The sequence below is a fragment of the Pelodiscus sinensis genome, chromosome 3 (assembly GCF_049634645.1).
Source record: "Pelodiscus sinensis isolate JC-2024 chromosome 3, ASM4963464v1, whole genome shotgun sequence".
Lineage (NCBI taxonomy): Eukaryota > Metazoa > Chordata > Testudines > Trionychidae > Pelodiscus > Pelodiscus sinensis.
In genome coordinates, this window is record NC_134713.1 from 98,764,221 (window position 1) to 98,783,087 (window position 18,867).

Here is an 18,867-nt window from a genome sequence, read left to right on the forward strand (position 1 = left end):
AGGCCATAAAATTGTTTCAACAAAAAGAAAAAGAAAAGAAAACTTAGATTCATACGTAAATGTGAAGAACCTAAAATCTTCTCAATTTCAATACAGAAATGTGTGAATTTTGTTTCACGTATTTATTAAGATTATTTGTTCTACATGGGGACAATCAACTTCAGGGCCTTCACAGTTGCTGTGCATGATTAAAAAGACTATATGATTCTCAAAATGCACCAGTGATCCCTCTAAGATTTTCCAACCATGAGCGGAGTGAGTTTTGGCTTGTGCACCAATACTGAGGTCATGTGAGCTGGTCTGAATGTGTGTCACTGTAGCACCCAATTTATTAATACACACACATTCCTGGCTGCCAGAGCAGAATCCCTCTCCCTCTCTCACCATGTAGCATATGTCCCATTCCAAACTGCCGGAGCAGACAACCCCTCATGCAGCAAGTCCCATTCCCGGCCACAGGTGCCAGAATAAATTCTGGCTCTCCCTGCCACCAGAGCAGGCCTTTCCCTTTCCCCCCACTCCAGCGGCCACACTAGGTGCCAGATTCCCATTCCAGTGGCCACGCTGTCTCATCTGGCCCCGCCTGCCGGAGCAGTGGCCAACTGCACAACTGCTGCTGCGCGGCTCTCCAGAGGAGGTGGGTGGGGGAAGAATTTTTTGTGGCCAGGCAGGTGCTCATCTTAATGGGAACTATGAAATGCACCACAGACAATATTTAAAGGTTCTAACTCTCAACACATACAGGACTTCAAAGTTCAAGATAGAAATAAAAGACAGCATCGAATTCATGTCAGATGAACAAACACACGCACACATGGGATGTTAATATGGAATTAACTAAACATGCAACCTCTGAAAATTTCAGTGGTTACAATCAGAAAGGGGTGGGAGCAGCCAGCCTTTAAGCCGGCTCCCCATGCATGCTAGGAATCTGCATGTAACTATGAAGGTGAACCAATGAGCCCAGGCTTATCGGTTAACAGTGTACACAGTTACACTTTCACATCCCTACTACACACACCCACTTGGTTTCCTAGTTTTAAATAAAGTCATTTTAAATTTTTACTGACTCTCATGGGCAGGCAGCACTGTCACTTTAACTGGCTCCAAATCTCCTCCCTTCCTTCAAATTTGCTGATGAATATATGCGGGGCGGGGGGGGGGAAATGGAGAAAAAAGCAATCCCATGTATAAATTGTCACTTGCATGGCTCAACTTGGAAAATCTGTTTCTGATTCCAAACATTAGATATTTTCTGAGTATGCTGCCAAGAAAAGAATCCAAGGAATGTCTTTACACACAACACACATGAGACAACTGGTAAGCAGGCCTTGTGATCTTCAATTTAAAAAAAAATCTGCATTTACAGCATGGAACTCTCCTCTAGGGAGTAACACCCACATACCCAGGATTTTTCACAGATAGTTTCTAACATAACTTGTTGCTATTATTAGTATGAAAAACGTCCCCCACCAAAGACACAGTTGTAAGACATGCAAGGATATGGAAAATACTTCTCCAAAGCAGGCAAGCAGTGAGTACACACACACCCCTTTGCAGCTTTGCTGGCACTATTTCCCGTCTGTGAAACTATAAACTTCTACAAAGATCCAGAAGAGATCCTAGGCAAAAATCTGAGTTCACTTTTCAGCACATGCCAATGTATTGAGACTGACACTCACGACACTCCCAGATATTAACTTTTAAGGACTAAAATATATTTAGAGTTTCTAGATATCCATCTCTCTCATCCAAGTTATTGAGAGCAATAGAACAGTCCACCTTCTGCCTTGCACCTGCCTATATATTTATGCAAAATCTGCTTCAATCTATCGGCAATAACATTTCCATTAATGCATCAGAATAATTTCAAACAAATAATCTCAGAAATTGTGAAACAACACCTGGTACTTTCAAATGGGATATTAAGATACAGAAGCGATTTCAGAACTAATGCTCCTTGATCCTGGAAAGCCAGATACAGCTAGAGGAAATATATTCTGGCTCACTGGGGATATAAGAGAGCCCTGTAAATCTCGGGATATCTGCTTTATATCTAAAGGCCATTTTTGTGCATTGCGGACTGGATGTGAATACAATTTTGTAGCCAGGGCAAGGGCCTAAATATGAGGGTGTAGATACACTGTCTGAACCGTGTCCTTTGCCAGACCTATTCCAAATTGATGGTGGTTCTGAAGGATACAAAGTGCCTTTTCTTTTGATACTGACATGGTGGCTGCAGATGGGTGGCAAGGATAAAGGCAAAGTGAGCACAAATGATAGTTAAAAGAAGAAAACAGAAATTAGAGGGATGCTGAACCGAAGACTATAAAGGTGTGGGGAGACTAAGCTATGAGGAAGGACTTCTGTGCCAACCAGTTCCACAAGAACACATGTGATTCAAAGCATACACAGACATTAATGACCGAGTCGCCTAAGCAAGAGTACTAATCATTACTAGAGACTGAAGAAACTACTAATGCACAGCAGCAGCATCGGAGGTGCTTGCCATAGAAACATGCAAATAAAAACACCCTATGCTCCTAGTGCTTTCTGAACTAAAAACAAAACAGAACATAATAGCCACAGGATAAACAAGTTGGGCTATTTAAGAGACAGAAAATAAACCCACTTCACAGCCTCCCATCATTTTATTGTATCTCACGGTACTAATATATCCAAAACTACAGCTAAGTATGATGATTAGGACAAATGAAACAGACTGATACGATAGAAGGATTTACAGAAGGGAATAACTAAAAAAAAACCACTGCTAGTGAAAGTAAATTAGACACTTGTACTGCCAAGCTATTACTACAGGATTGCAAATATAAATATAAATTAATACTAGTATAGTATGTTAACTTTTGTTTTAATTACTGCTTTCAGAATTATTTTAGGAAATGGAGAATATCGCCCATGATGATAATAGAGCGCTATAATATCACCGTCTGTGGAGGATGAAGAGAACCAGAGACCAGAGCGTAAATAACATAACTGGAAAGGGATAGACAAGAAACCCATCTTATCACCACAGTGACAAACATAACACATGCCTAGAGTAAAAATTTGGTGATGATGATGTGACCATATGAGCCCTTGTATTCACATCCTACATATTAGTGTAATAATCTTTGTATGAAATATGCTTTGTTAGTTAACATTTGAAAACTAACTCCTCACTCGTCAATCATATCATGATGAAATTGACTGAAATGTGGTTATCAGACAAGTTTGTGGAGTGGATAAACCTGTCTCTCAAAGACAAAGGACAAGTTGATGCCTCTCCTCAGGTGTCATCAACATTGATGGGAAATCACCTGTCAAGTGGCCATTCTTTGAAAAAAAGAAGGGGAGCAGAAGCAGATCCATCTAAATTTTAGTAAACGACATGGGACCTCTTTTACACTAACACTACTTGACTCCAACCTTACAGCAGGAATGAACTTTATCACAGGATAACCCTCGGGGAAATGCATTTCAAAGCTGACTGGACATGTAAATTTTAGTGAACAAAATGGAACCTCTTTCAGGCTAACACTACCTGACTCCAACCTTACAGAAAGAATGATCTTTATCCCAGAATAACCCTCAGGGAAACGCATTTCAAAGATGACTGGACTATAAAAACTTTTACCTTTAACTAAGTCTAGTTGGATAAGTTTTAGTTACTACAATGTGCTTATCTTTATTTCTGTAGTAGCATTTCAGACTTTTAATGCCTTATCCACGTATTCACTTAAAATTGCTCTTTGTAATTAAATACACTTGTTTTATGTAATCAAACTAATGCTGTGTTTAAAATGAAACGTTGAGTAACTACAATTAAAGTAGTAAACTGTTGTATATTAACCCCTGTCTGGGCAAGAGACTTGTGATATCTGAACTGTTGAGGAGCAGTACTAACAATCCGTATTTTGGGGGGAAATTCAGAACTGGGAGATGCTGAAGTCACCCTGCAGCTAGTAAGCAAAGCTGCTGGGGACAGTGATGTTGGCAGCCTGGAGCTATACACAAACACTTAGGGTGATGTCTTAGAGTAGCCCAGATTGGGCATTACACCAGCAAAGCATTGTGAGGCACCAACTTACAGGGTAGGTGGTGACAACCTTGCACAGCTCTGGATTGCAACCCTGAATGTGACCATTATCATAACATTCATCACAAATGTATTGTTAATATTTCAACAGTTATCTATTTTAGCCATACACTCAAAGGGCACCCTTAATTAGCTTTCTGAATATTATAATATTCAATTTGTATATCAAGAAAAAATACTTATAAAAATGCATTTCATGTGTTAAGCTATTTCCCTTGCCTTTAGCATTTACATAAATGTTTAAAAATCAAAGGATATTGAGAAAAGTTTACAGCGCTGTAACTCGCTGTGCTGGGAAAGGGGGTGTTTTTTCACACACCTGAGCCAGAAAGATACAGTGCTGTAAGGTTCCAAGGTAGATTTAGCCTAAGTGTTACTGACAGTCAATGAGTCAGACTCCTAAGTTCTTAGTATCAGGGATGTTGAATAGCAGGTAAATAGAATAGTCAACTAACGGCGTTAATTCTTAGTCAACTCTTCTATCGTCCTGGGGCGGGGCAGCAACCAGTGGGATCTGGTCCCACTCCCACCCTGCACTGCTGTCTCAGAGGCAGAAGCCGGTCCATGACGGGGGGCCAGTTTAAAGCCGGTCCATGACGGGGGCCAGTTTAAAAGTCAGCCCCCCTCGTGATCTGTTTGCTGACACAGAGGAAGCAGCGCGGGGTGGCATCAGCCCCTGTCCGCAGGAGTTCTGAGCTACGAGTCGATTACACATTCACATTTCTACCTAGTACACTTTTGAAAAAATGCTACCCATAGTCCACATAGATTCTTTGTTTCAGCAGTAACTAATATCCTACAAAACTAATAATTTAATGCTTTTCAATGAACAGCTCAGAATCACTGGGTTGTTTTTTTTTTAATTTCAGTGGCCTCAGTTCAGTACATGTCATAAATTGAAAACATTGTTTTAAACAGTCTTTTAAAAATGCACGCAACACAACTTTTTGTGTACGCACATGTGTGCAGAAGCATATCCACTGTATAATTTAAGATGAACCTCATAGATAGTGAAAAGTCTTAATTGGTTACAGAAAACTGTATCAAGAAACTATGAAAATATAAAGCACTAATTAGACTAAGAGTTTGGGGACAGGGTTGCTCTTCTTGTTATGTATTAATTCAATGCCAACACAATGGGGCTCAGTTCATGCTTGTGGCCTCTATGTGCTACCTTGATACAGTAAGTAACAATAACTTGTAATAGTCTATAGTAGGTATAATATATTCAATATTTTGATGTTACCACTTTGAAAGATGGTCAAGAAGTTCTTACCGAATGAAAAGCAAATTATGTGCATTGAATATTTAATTTTACTCTATCCCATGGAAAACCTGTGTCAGAGTCCTAACACTTCACCCCAACAGCTTTTTGCTCAGCCAGCATTCAGCAACCACACCTCAGAAAACTATGACAAGTAACAGCAAGATAATTTTTGAGGAAGGACTTAAATATAGACCTGATAGAGAACGCTTCTCCCTTTAGGAACAAAACTTTACCAAGCCCAGTTACCTCCTCTCCTAATGTTGTAGTTATGTTTCCGAAAAAGCTACTTTAAGAGAAATGATGCTATGTGAATCCAATTTCCCCATAAGAACTAATAAATACGGAGTACGGAACATCGGGCAGGTAGGCAGAGTGGAGCAAGCCAAACAACCCTATAATGGAACGCTTTGTGACTTTAAATAAGAATGTTCTCTAATACATCAGCAACCAAATAACAAAACAATGTTAATTAGGATGGCACAGTGCAGAATTACTGTATTATTTCTCTCCCCCAAACACATTACCTTTGCTATTCGTATGGCTCAGCATTTATTCTAGGTCCAGAAAAGATATCATCCACAACTGCAGAATTAATTGCTACTGAGTATTTGTGTTATTATCACAAAACAAATTTACTTCTGTTTTCCCTCAAGGCATTCATCACATCCCATCCCATTTGGGGAATAACTAAATTAAGATACACTCTTGCTCAGCTCACAATGCAGCATCACCAGTGCACATGCATTAACTAATAAACCATTCCAAAAGTTTCTGCGATGCAACTAAGTCTCTTTGAAATGTTCTCTACATTAAGCTAGCCACGTTTACTTTGAGACACACACAGCAAACCTGGCCTTTTGTCTAAAAACATTCATATGTACTACAAGAGAATTCCAGCCAGGCAGCAGTGGATCTTTTGCCTGTTCGTAAGAACAAAAGGAACAATGAATTGATGCCACTCTCTCATTTCTGCACAGAATAAACTCATAAAGTTGTAAGCATTTTAAAGGAGTTGCCATCCCTATGAAATAACACAGTCCTGTGAGCTAGAACCAGAACAACTACTTTGCCAAAGAAGTCCCCTCACCTTTCAAACAAAACATGCTGAGGCAGTTCCATGAAGAGGAGAGAAAGTGTTCTGCTTCCCAAGCACAACACAAGAGTGCAAGGTACAGCTGTTCCCCAGTCTATGCTATTCAAGCACACAGTCGGAGAAGTGTGGCAGCCAGCCAGCTCATGCTGTTACAGGAAGCTGCTACCCAATCCACAGATTTCTGAGCTGCACGATGACACCTCCCCATATCTCACCTCCCCACCCAGCCAATTCCAAAAAAAAGCTACTGTGTCTGTGTCTCTTTAGTCAATCCCAGCACAGCATAAGCTTGAGTGCAATTGTTTTATCTTATCAGTCAGCATTTTTCACTGCTGTGGACACAGCTTATATCCACCAATTGGTCAGCACTAGAAAAATAAATCACTTTAATCCAACTCAACTGTTTGTTATGAATTACTAACTCTGCTCTTTGTAATTTTTTGTTGTTGTTGTTCTGGAATGCATGGCTTTTCTCTCCCCCATAAAGTGCTTTGTGCGGTTTGTATTTTAGATATGCATATACACATACATAGTACCTACAACATATAAAAAATCTCCCCAGAGTCCTACTTTTAGTTGTTTTGCCAGTTAGGGACAGTGTAAAGAATGTTAGCAATTAGGAAATCAAACATGATGTCAAATGAATTTACATTACAGTTTTAAGCGCTCTCATTCTGAGTCAAATCCTATCAGCTCTCAGTCAAGCAAACCTACCATTACAGACACTAGCAGGTTAGCCTATGTAAGGACTCTAGCTTTTAGCTTTTGTAATTCAGGGCTTAACTGTATCTCTTCAGCACAACTCTGAGATAGGGCTGAACACCACCCTCTTCTACCTCACTTCCCAGCAATTCAGCACAATCACCTGTGCATTGGTCCTACTCCACCCATCTGTGTGTAGGGCAGGAGTGGGCAATAATTTTTGATGGGGTGGAGACCAAGAATTTGGAAAATGGTTGAGGACCGCTCTCTTCCAGGATATTAATGGAGGAGGTGTGAGATCTGGGATGGAGGTTGGGTGCAGAAGGGAGCTTGGGTAATAGAGGCAGTTTGGGTGAAGGAGGCCATTGTGACCTGGAGCATTGGATTGGGGTGGAGGGGGTTGGATTGTGACCTAGGGCAGGGAATTGGGGGTGCCAGAGGGTACAGAAGGGGGTGCAGGGATTTGGCTTGTGGGATAGGGCAGGAGGGGACTGTGATCTGGGGAAGGGGATTGGGGCGCCAGTTCTGGGAGGGGTTATGGGTATAGGAGTGGGGCAAAGGATTTGGGTATGTGGAGGAGGGGGCAGAAGTGGGGGGCACAGGGCTGGGGAAGAGAGGGACTGGGATACCAGAGGTAGGCTCTGCCAGGAGACTTACCAGCCAACAGCTGTTTCTGTTTCTCTCTACCTGCCCTGCCCACACACAAGTTGCAGCCATGTGCTCTGGTGGCTGCCTATTATTGAAACAGGTAGCTCCCATTGGCCAGTTTCTGGCCAGAAACTGGTCAATGGGATTATGCTGGGTGCAGAAGCAGCTCTTAAAGCTTTCCCTCCTCTCCTCCGGATTAGGGATGTTAAATATGGGTTAATTGAATAGTTGAGTAACCTTGTGATTTTTTGTGGGTTAGTCGCCTATTTTATAGTCCCCGGAATCAGAGGCGGCAGTGCAGGGTGTCAGGCAGGAGCTGGTCCACAAGGGGAGCCTCAGCAGGAATAGATTCTGGACCCAACGCGAGCCAGAACTGAGCTGTGCTGGCAGCCTGCTTGCTAACAAATTTACTGGCGAGGATGAGAGGAGGGAAATACGTGTAGTCTATAGCATTAACCTATAAGCTTTTGCTTCTCAGTTAATCGACTACACTGTTACATCCCTACTGCCGACTCGCAGCCACATTTCTGAGCAGCATGGGGGTGGGGCAAGGAAAGCGGATAGCCTGCCTGGGGCTCCCTGCAGCATCCACAGGCTGCATCCAGTGGCTTGGCAGGCCGGATCCGGCCCGCGGGCCGTATTTTGCCCAGATCCAGTGTAGGGGGTGGAACCAAGGCCTTGCCTTCCTTTGGAGCACTGTATGCTCCCTCTGTCTCTCCCCTAAGAGAGAAGTCACTGAGATCAGGTACTGGAGACTCTTTGTAAGGGTTTAATCCAGAAAACATTTACTACCAGATGTTGTGCTTTCCATCTTGTGTGATCCTACTGATATCTCAGTAGGACTAACAATGGTACATTTAGCTCTATGCCCCACAGCAAGTGCTTATACAGAACCAGAACCTACAGGTATGCCTATGTTACAAATGCAATGCAAGTAGGCAGACCCATTCTAGCTTTCATTTAGCTGGTCTGGTTAACAGTGGTAGTGAGGACATGATGACACGGTTCAACAAAGGGTCGCCGTCACAGTAGTAGGGTGACCACCATTTCAAAAGGCAGGACACATGTAGGAACCTCAGCCCCTATGTAGCCCCCCACGCTTTCCACCAAGGCCCTTCCCTGGGCCAGGCTGGACGCCATGGTGTGGGGCCATGGTATGAGTTGCACAAGAAGTCTGAGCCGCTGTGGGAAGCATTGGTGGAGAGGCCGGGGCTCTCTACAGTGGCCCAAGTTCACTGGGAGGCTTTTATCACGGCCCAGCTTCATCTTCTGGACTAGTGGAGGGGCTTTGGGGGCAGAGAAGGAACAGGGTGTGGACTAGAGGCAGGAGGCAGGCAAAGGCCCACCCAAGCCTCCCCTTCTTCTCCACCCCAGAAAGAGGCTGGTGCCACTCTGATCCCTTGGCATGCATGGAGCAGTTCCACAGGAATTCGAGGACAAATATCTCAGGGTCATTCAAACCCAGGACCAGGTCTTGAACTCTGAATTTTGTGACTGTCACATTTAGGGTTGCCAGGTGTCCGGTATTGGCCCGGACAATTGTAGCCAGACACGAACCACATCTTGATTTCCGCACCCCCCCCACCCTCCCCAGAGAGCAAGAGAAACGCAGTCAGCCTTTGATGCCCTGGGAACACAGGTGTGCTGCCTGTCCCTGACTCTACCATAAACAGAAACCAGACAGTAAATGGGCTAGCTGACGACCCGGGGCCTCCCGCCGTCCTGATGGCTAGTACCAGTAATTGACACGCCTGCACTGTCCCAGGAGAGGAATCTTCGCCCATCACATACCAGAGGTGCCCATTGTCTGCATTTTCCCAGGTGTGAATTATGCTTTGCACCCTTCGTGGGAAACTTGGCATTCAAAGCCATTTTTTCTAATTGGCCACTTGAGACCAGGAAGAAGCCTACGTGACCTAAGGGGTATAAAGAGGGGTATAGTAGCCCACCCCATTCGAGCTCCAATCATCTATACCTGCTGGCAGGTATTGATTGTCTCCCGAGGTCTGTGGGACGCCCAACCTCGCCCTACTTCTTCCCGAGGGATTGAGAGAAAGACACTGGCCATGCCAAGTCTGGAACGCAGGGGTGAGAATTATACCTGCTATGTGTCTATTTTGCATGCATTTAATAAGAGCTCAGAGAACCAAAGGGGTTTCATGGTAACTGTAAGTGACTTATTAGTGTAATTTGTGTCCTGTCCTTTGTAGTGGCTGTATTAACTGTAACACAGCAGTAGCATTTAACAACTAAGTTTACCCTGTAACAATAAAATACTAACTGTTTAAGCTTTAACCTGACTCCTTCAGTTGCTGTAACAGAACCAAGCACAATTTAAAAGAACTTCAGCCGGTCATAAGGGACTCACTGCTCTGACCGTCGACTGACAACAGTCCAGAAAAAAAACAACAGAAAATGCCAGACATGTGAAATGTCCAGTATTTCCTGTTTCCCTTGGACAGATGCCCAGCATGGACAATTTTCTGGTGAGGGCAGGGGAGTGAGGAGCGTGGCAGAGGCATAGCGAAGGGGGGGTAGGAGAGGGCACTTGCCCCGGGCGCCATGCTACAAGGGCACCGGGCTGGGGTGGGAGTGGAGCACACGTTGCTCTGGCCCACATGACGCTTTGAGCAGAGACCCGGGAGCTGGCCACGTGATGCCTCTCTCTACACACTGAGAGCTGAGGCAGCGGGGCCAAGCAGCAGGAGCGGCAACTTTAAAAGTAAGATTTCCTTACCCGGCCAACCTATTCCTCCGGTGCCTGGCAGGGAGGGACAGGGAGATAGATTTGATTGGGACAGGGCGCTCCCGGCGCTGGGGACGCCTAGCTCAGGGAGAGGGGTGAGTGCATGTGGATAGGGGACGCTGTGGGGGGCCTGGCTCTGAGGGAGGGGTGAGTGCACTGGGATGGGGGGGAGGGCGATGAGTGCGAAGCCATTTAAAGGCGTAGCGCTCCTTCCCCCTCCTCCCAACAACTTTGGTCTCCCCCCCCCTTTTTTTTCCCCGCCCTCAACAGAATTTTTTCCTGATGGTTTGGGGGGGGGGGGGGGAAGGGGGTTTGGTATTTTTTGTTAAACCATCTGGCAACCCTAGTCCCACCCAATTCAGTATAACCCTGTCCAGTACAAGCCCACTGGGTATGTAATCAAGTTGCTGGGTCCACGCTGGGATCTTTGCAGCCAGGTCTTTCCTACTACTGTTACCCATATCAGCTAGATAAAACCTAGCATGGGCATGCTTACCATACTGCAGTTGAAGATGGATGCTTAGATAGTAAAGAATTATATGTGGTAAGGAGCAAGGAAGAGTTCAGGGTTAATGGCTTCATTGTATACCTGGGAAATGCAGCCCCTAATGTATAGTTTACCAGCATACCGTTCCTGAAATCCAGGTCCCTCTGTGAAACGTACGCATGCACAACTCATTTTCTAGAACTTCTCCCAAAGAATCAATATAGCAAATAGTGCAGGCACTTTAAAAATAGCAGTAAAGACCATAGCCAAAACAGCACTAATAGCATGTGGAGCCCTATTAGCCATTATTAGCTCTTATGTGATCATTGTTCAGTATGTGTTACCATATACACAGTAGAAACTCAGAGTTACAAACATATTGACAATGGAGGTTGTTCATAATTTTGAACTAAATATGAGCATTCTTTCAAAAGTATACAAATGAACATTGACATAATGCAGCTTTGAAACTTTACTATGCAGAAGAAAAATGCTGCTTTTAAGCATCTTAATTTAAATGAAACAAGCACACAAAAAAATGTCCTTACTGGGGCAAATCTTTTTTTAAACTCACCCTCCTTTTTTTGTACATTTTTTTTTTAAATGTAATATATAACACAACACTGTGCTGTATTTGGTGCTTTTATTTTATTTATTTATTTTTGGGTCGCTGCTGTCTGCTTGCATAATTCTGGTTCAAAATGGGATGTGTGCTTGACTAGTCAGTTAATAATTCTGGTGTTTGTAACTCTGGTGCCCTATTGTACACAAGTTACTTTGGTGGGTTACAACTTTGGAATAAATTATTCTAGCAGAAAAGTAGGGAAGATCTTATGATAGTGGTCACTTATCCTGGCCCAGTGATCCCTAAACTGTGGAGCGTGTCCCCCTAAGGAGGCATGGCAGAAAGTTGGGATGGAAGGCATGGCAGCTAAGGACTTCACACTCCCTCCAATGACAGCTGGAAGAGGAAGTCAGTTCATTGTAGTAGGCATAGAGAAGCTGGCCTGTCAGATGCTCCAAGTAAACATACGAGTTCTGAAAATGGCTGGATCATTCCTTTCAGAAGAGACCCTGAAATCCTCAAACTGCTAGATGAAAGCCTTTGTGTGTGCAACCTCAAAACTGCATTGGCCCTTTTTCCAAAGCGGGGGGGGGGGGGGGGGGAAGAGCACTACATTTCAAGACCAGATCCACTTTTGCTGTACAGTAATGGAGGGGAGGTGCGGACAGATTCCATTACTGATGGGGGAGGGGTCCCATGACTAGAAAAGTTAATGCGCCACTAGCTTCCCATGATATTCCAATGGGAAGAATACAGCCCTATTTCAAGGTTTAAAAAAAAAATCCTTTGAACAAAGGATCGGTGTTAGGGCCAATCTTAGTAAAGCTATTCATTAATTACCTGGAAGGAGAAATAAACAGACTATTAATTAAATCAAACATTAATGAAATCAACAGATTCTAAATTGGGAGCAGCTGGTTGAATACTGCAAAATAGTGTTAAGTGGTCCTAGTTGAGCATGAAAAAAACAGAATGATATTTAACTTGGAAACAAAAAGCAGTTTTGTACATCTGCAGGTGGGAGTGTGGAGGAGAATCACACATATGCAGCTGGATGAAGAGACTTGGGAATCAGTATCTGACACAGAAATTAGACATGTAAATTACACATTACTGTGTAATGTGATAGAGCAGGAAAAAGGGCCATTGCAGTTTTGAGGTTGCACACACAAAAGCTTTGTGTCAACCAGCAGTTTGAGGATTTCAGAGTCTCTTCTGAAAGAAATGATCCAGCCATTTTCAGAACCCATGCATTTGCTTTGAGCATCTGGCAGGCCAGCTTCTCTATGCCCACTACAATGCCCACTTCCACTTCCAGCTATCATTGGAGGAAGGGTGAAATCCTTAGCTGGTCTCACAGAAGTAGCCGTGTTAGTCTGTAACCGAAAAAACTTAAACAACAAACAGTCCTGCAGCACCTTAGAAACTAAAAAATAGATGGTATCACGAGCTGTTGTGGTTCATCTAAAGAAGTGGGTTGTGCTCACAAAAATTCATAACACTATCTACATTTTTTGTTGGTCTCTAAGGTACTGCAAGACCATTCATTGTTTTTTAAGTCCTTTGCTGGGCTAGGAGAGATGGGCACTTGCAGGAGAGAAAATGGAACGTTTCCAGCAAAGAAAGGAATAGGACTGTGAAGGAAGATGAAGGAGTTTCTAGATCACGGTTGGGCAAAATAAGGTTCAGGGGCTTAATCCAGCATGCCAAGACACCAGATCCAGCCCACAGCCTAGCAGGAGTCTCAGTCCGGCTCCCTGCCTGCCTCAACCTCCCCCCTATGCTCAGAGAAGAAGCTGTGGTGAAGAAGAGGCTTCAGATGCTGTCCCCACCCCCAGCACAATCCCACAGCTTCCATTAGCTGGAAATCCCCTCCTCCCATGTTCCCAGTGTTCAGACCAGCATCTCCACTCCTGCACAAATACACTCTCTCAGACCCTGCACCCTAAATTCCTAACTCCACCACACCCTAAATCCCTGCACCTCTGTCACAAGACACAACCCCCTCCCAGACCCTTCACCCGCTCCTACACACCTCTTCCAGGTTAGAATCCTCTCCTGCACCAAACCTCCTCCTAGCCCCTGCATCAGATTACAATCCCCTCCTGCCCCAGGTCACAATCCACATACTTGCACCCCCAACCCAGGTCACAACAACCCTATCCCAGATCCTGCATCCCCCTGCTGCTCGGTCTGCCATGGCTCTGCACTGAAAGTAATTTAGGAGCCAGGTAAGCAGGCAGCCCAGCTCAGTGCCAGCTTACGCTGGGTCCCAGGAGCTACCCACTGTTGCAGCCTGCCCACCCGGCTCCTAAATTGCTTTCCCTGCAGAGCTGCAGCAGAAGTAGTTCTGGGGACCTGGAGCCAGCCAGGACTTAGCTATGCTGCTGGCCAGCCCTCTAAAAAAATATACTGGCAGGGGAAGGGAGATGTGTGCACACGATAACATTAACCAATAAGCTTTTCTCTTACCGGTTAATTGTTTAATCGTCTACACAATTACATACCTAGACAATACAATATGTCAATTTAAGATACTCTTGACTCCAGCTATGTTAACCATCTGCATAACTAGGTTGATCCATAGTGTAGACCTTTAAGTGTCAAACAAATATAACTTGACTAATGGGAATTTAGAAAGAGAAAAAAATATACTGAAAAACAGGAATTTCTTGGCAAAGTAGAAGCTTTATCTTTCCAGAGGAATCAGCACAAGTCCCATCACTTGGCTTATTTTAAACTCTGCTGGGCAAACCATTATTCAATGCACTACAGGGAATAATTCTACATTGGCAGGGAGATGAATTACAAGCCTTATAGGTGTTTTCCATCTCTAAAGTTTAACAACGTTTAAAAAAAATATTCAAGCCATCCCTCATAACTGAGTCTGACCAACCAACACACATACTAATAATATCTTGCACAGGCTTCATTCAAATAAGAAAGATGTTCCTCACTCTTCTCCAGCTTTCTCTGAAGTCGGCTCAGTGATCACAAATCCACACAACACCACATGCAAAGTAGAAAGGAGAGAGATTTCTTCCTTTTTTATTATTTCCAGAGAACACTTCTGCCAAAAACACTATCTTCAGAGATAGAAATAAATGTGGCCTTTTTCAAGACTATCTAGTGTCTTGTAGGACACTCATGCACTTGCAGGTCTCCCATTCATTCCCGCAAACTAACTGGATCTTCTGGTATCTCTGTACCAAACTCTGTTCATCAAAGGTTGTTGTTGCACCTGCTCTGCGTGCCTGGTGAAGAGCTGAGATCCCAAAGTAGGCAGTGGCAGCATCAGGTGGGCAACAGATGGGAGGCGGAATGGGAGGCCAGGGATAGGTAGAATGTGGTGACTGAAGACATTGGAGGAACTGATATGAGAGGAAGGCTGGTCTGGTGATAAGAATGCCAGCCAGGACTTGGGAGATCCTGGTTCAAGTCCCTGTTCCAGCACAGATTTCTTCTGGATTTGTCACTGAGTCACCTTAGTCAAGTCACTCAGTCTCTCTGGGTCTTTGTTTCCCATCTGTCAAAAAGGAATAGTCATATTTCTCTACCTCACAGAGGTGCTGAAGTTTGTGGATATATGGAATTTATTTGCAAACAGGTAAAATAGCTCATTAAATTAATTATACAAAATGCCCAACAGGTAGACTTCCAGGAATCTTAGCAGCCTTGAGTATTAAATGTTGAACATGTGCATATTCCATAATTTTGACCAGGGAAATGGAGGACAGGGGGAAGGGAGGTAACTCAATCTGTCACTGCCTGTTCTCTTGAAGGAATTATTTCTAATTAAGTGCTAAGTGGGCATTCCTGATGATGCAGTCCATGAATTACCATTCTTAAATTGCTTCACATCATTTCTTGGATCTGACTTTGCAAGAGTAATTGTACAGTCTTTAGATCAGTGCTTCTCGAAGTGGTCCACAAAACCACTTGGAGAAATATACTAACTGGCCACTCCAATGTGTTTATTTGCCAGCTTTGTGGCCACAGAATCTCACAGCTCCCATTGGCTCTGGTTCGCTGTTTGCAGCCAAGGGAGGCTGAGGAAAGTGGAATGGGCCGGGCTGCCACTTCCCACAGCTCCCCTTGGCTGCAAACAACAAACCGCAGCCAATGGGAGCTATGAGATTCCGTGGCCGCGAAGCTGGCAAATAAACACATTGGAGTGGCCAGTTAGTATGTTTCTCCAAGTGGTTTTGTGGACCACTTAAGAAACACTCCTTTAGCTAAAGGTAGATTGGCTGGCTTTTTAAAAGGATTTTGGGAAGCCAGAGTGGGTCTTTCATTCTTTTTGCTGTGTGCAAAATCATTGGAATTCATTGCATGCAACTCCTTGATGACAACAAATACGCCATTTTTATTTTTTTCTATTAAAAATATAAATCAATATCAACATCCCAGAAACAGAAAACAGTTTATAAAGAAGTGAAATTTCATCCTTCTAAAGGGATTATTAAATTATTCTCATTCTATTATTCTTGTTAACAAAACAGATTGCAAACATTTTTTTAAAAGACATTTACATTTTCTTTTTTAAAAAGACAGGGACATAAAGTACAAATAAAATCTAACTTTTGGCTCTAGAAAAATTTGTTCCAAGTTGCCCCATTTTCCTAAAAATAATTGATTAATCCCATAAATCAGAGCTGTCAAATTCAAAGCTACCAAAGATCTGGGTTTGGACTATTCCTACTCCATCTGCATTCTATCTTGCTTTACCTGTTACTGGGCTACCAAGTGCACCCAAAAACTAAAACTACCAAGTTGCAAAATGAAATTGTCACTCTCTGGATAGGTCTACCATCAAGAAACGCAAGACAGAGATTCCACCACAAAAATGTTCACATCACCAGTAACAGGAAAAAAGGTCAGCAACAAGGAAGTATTTAAATTTATTTTCTTTATGGATGTATTTAGTCACAATGTTAATTTTAAAAAAATCACACTTCTCTCTGAAATTATGTTATCAACTACCGTGATAAATAATACAATCTTATTGTAGCTGAAATAGTAGAGTAAAATATTTTCCCTATATTTTGTTTTCTTTGCACATTTGATAGGGCTTTCTATATAATCAGTTTCACTAGAGTCATTTTTCTTTTTCTTGTGGTTTTCCCTACAAAACTATAGGGGAAAATAGCACTTTGAAAATAGAAAAATATTATTTTAAAGCTACAAAATTGAGTGTGGGACCTTGGAGCACGTGTTTTTGAAACTCATTAACTTTCTTTTAAGCAGCTACATTTTCAATTGAAAATATGCCTGGCAGAGAACCACCATCACTGCTGATATCATCTCAGATAGCTAAATATTTACTACACAAATAAATAAAAAATTAAGTTCCTATCCGACACACAGTTATGCATAGAGGAAACTTTAACTTCAGCAGGACTTCTCAAGTGTGTAATGAAACTACTCACATATGTAAGTGCAAGACTAGGGCCTTCATTTTCATGACAACTTTTGAAAGTAGCCATGACACTGCTTCATTTCACAAAATCTACAGTGTAGCATCCACAGTTACAAACAACACACTTTTAAAAGATGTCTGTTTTCTTAACCAGTAACACCAAAAAGAATTCAGGCGTGTAAGTTAGTTCAAGTTCATAATGAAGTTACTTGCAGTTACATTCCCCTTTCTATGATTTTCTTGGTAAGGAAAACTATTATATAGACCCAAAAGTTGACCTATCATAAAATTATTGTAATCAAGTGAGCAATATCCTTTGAATTCTAAAAGTATATTTAAAAATACACCACTGTTACAAAAAATATGAAAAAAATTGCTACTATTTTGGCTTTTATGTTTTCTTTTTCTTATTCTTATTCTGATATCCATTTATAGGAGGATGTACAATCAAGTCACCTTTCTTATACCATCTACCACAAAGATCCAAGGTGTCCCTCCACAGTACACTTGTGACCAGGAGCCAGGTGGATACAAATATGTCAGCCTGACTTGTAAAAAGGTAAATATGAAAACTGGTTTCTCCATACAAATACAAACCAACAGAAATGTACAGATAGGCAAAGAATGGTACTTGGGATCTTTTTAAGAGTTTGAAGGAAACACATGTGATGCTTTAATAGTTATAAAACTGAATCTTAGCATCTACTGTCATTAAATATCTATTGTCTGTCTACCATATTTTACCACAACTGTGAACATTTAAATTAATAAAAATTAAATTTCAAAGTGCTTAAAGCACTTGTAGCAACACTTGAAAGTTGAAATTAGTTTCTACATGTATCTAGTCTTCTCGGTAAATTACCCTAAAGCCCCATCTCACTTGTGACACTTAATTATAGATACTCAAAACTGAATATAAAATTAGATACCAAAAATCATTTATTTAACTGAAGCACACCATAAGTAGAATCCTAAATTAGTATTATTTCTCAGTTTACACTTCTGTAGTAGGTGCATTTGCAAAGATCTCACTTTGCTATTATTAGAAATAAATTAAGAATTCATGCTATGTTCATTGCAAACCAAAATTTAAAAATAAATAAATAAATGTTTGACTTGTTAAGAGGGAACACAAAGGGCAGAATTCTCTATGATTTGCCATATTGTCAAGGAAGGAATCTGTTACCAACTTTTCCAAATGTGTTCAAGAATTTCTTAGCCATAGAAGCTGTATAAAGAGAAAGGACAAAAGAAATATAAAGGGTTTACCATGAGGACAAAGTGAAGACTATATTAAAATAGTTAATGAAGGGTTTCTGATGAGGGCAGGGTGAAGCAAAGAGGTATGGGAGAGACAAGTGTTTTGATTTCTTTAGGTAAGAAATCGCCACAGTGGAAGTGGTGCAAAAAAACAAAGGATTATCCAGGGATTTCAAGACACTAATCTTTGTTTGGCAAGAACTTCAGTAGCAAATTATATGTGGTTAATGGACACATCTGAATTGTATTACTGATGCTTATAACTTTACTCCAAGATAGGAAAGCTAAAGGTCCAATCAGTGGATCAAATTCAGTGATGAATAAGGCAGTGAGTCTGTCATTGAGGTCATAAATGCTGTGACTTTCCAGGATCTCCATGACTTCCGCAGCTTCAGCAGCCAGTGTGACCCTAGGGCCAGCCACACCAGCTGCTGCTCATGCGGCTCCCGGAACCACTGCTACTTAGGCAACAATACCCAGAGCCCCCCCAGGGAAGCTAAGATTTAGTCAGAAGTATTTACAGTAAAAGTCATGGACAGGTCACGGGCTATGAATTTTTTTTTATTACCCGTAACTTATCC

At 42.3% G+C, this 18,867-nt stretch overlaps 1 protein-coding gene across 9 annotated transcripts in view; it reads right to left on the reverse strand.

Moving 5' to 3' along the window:
• Window positions 1-18,867, reverse strand: part of NHSL1 (NHS like 1) — a 263,051-nt gene that overhangs the window by 122,161 nt on the left and 122,023 nt on the right. The window contains exon 1 of one of the 9 annotated variants that reach the window (XM_075924288.1): window positions 6,454-9,366. The exons of the other annotated variants lie outside the window; for them this stretch is intronic. Coding sequence (XP_075780403.1) covers window positions 6,454-6,469 — 16 coding nt within the window. The 5' untranslated portion in view covers window positions 6,470-9,366. Of the gene's footprint in view, window positions 1-6,453; window positions 9,367-18,867 lie in introns of those variants that run through there. 9 annotated transcript variants of the gene reach the window in all.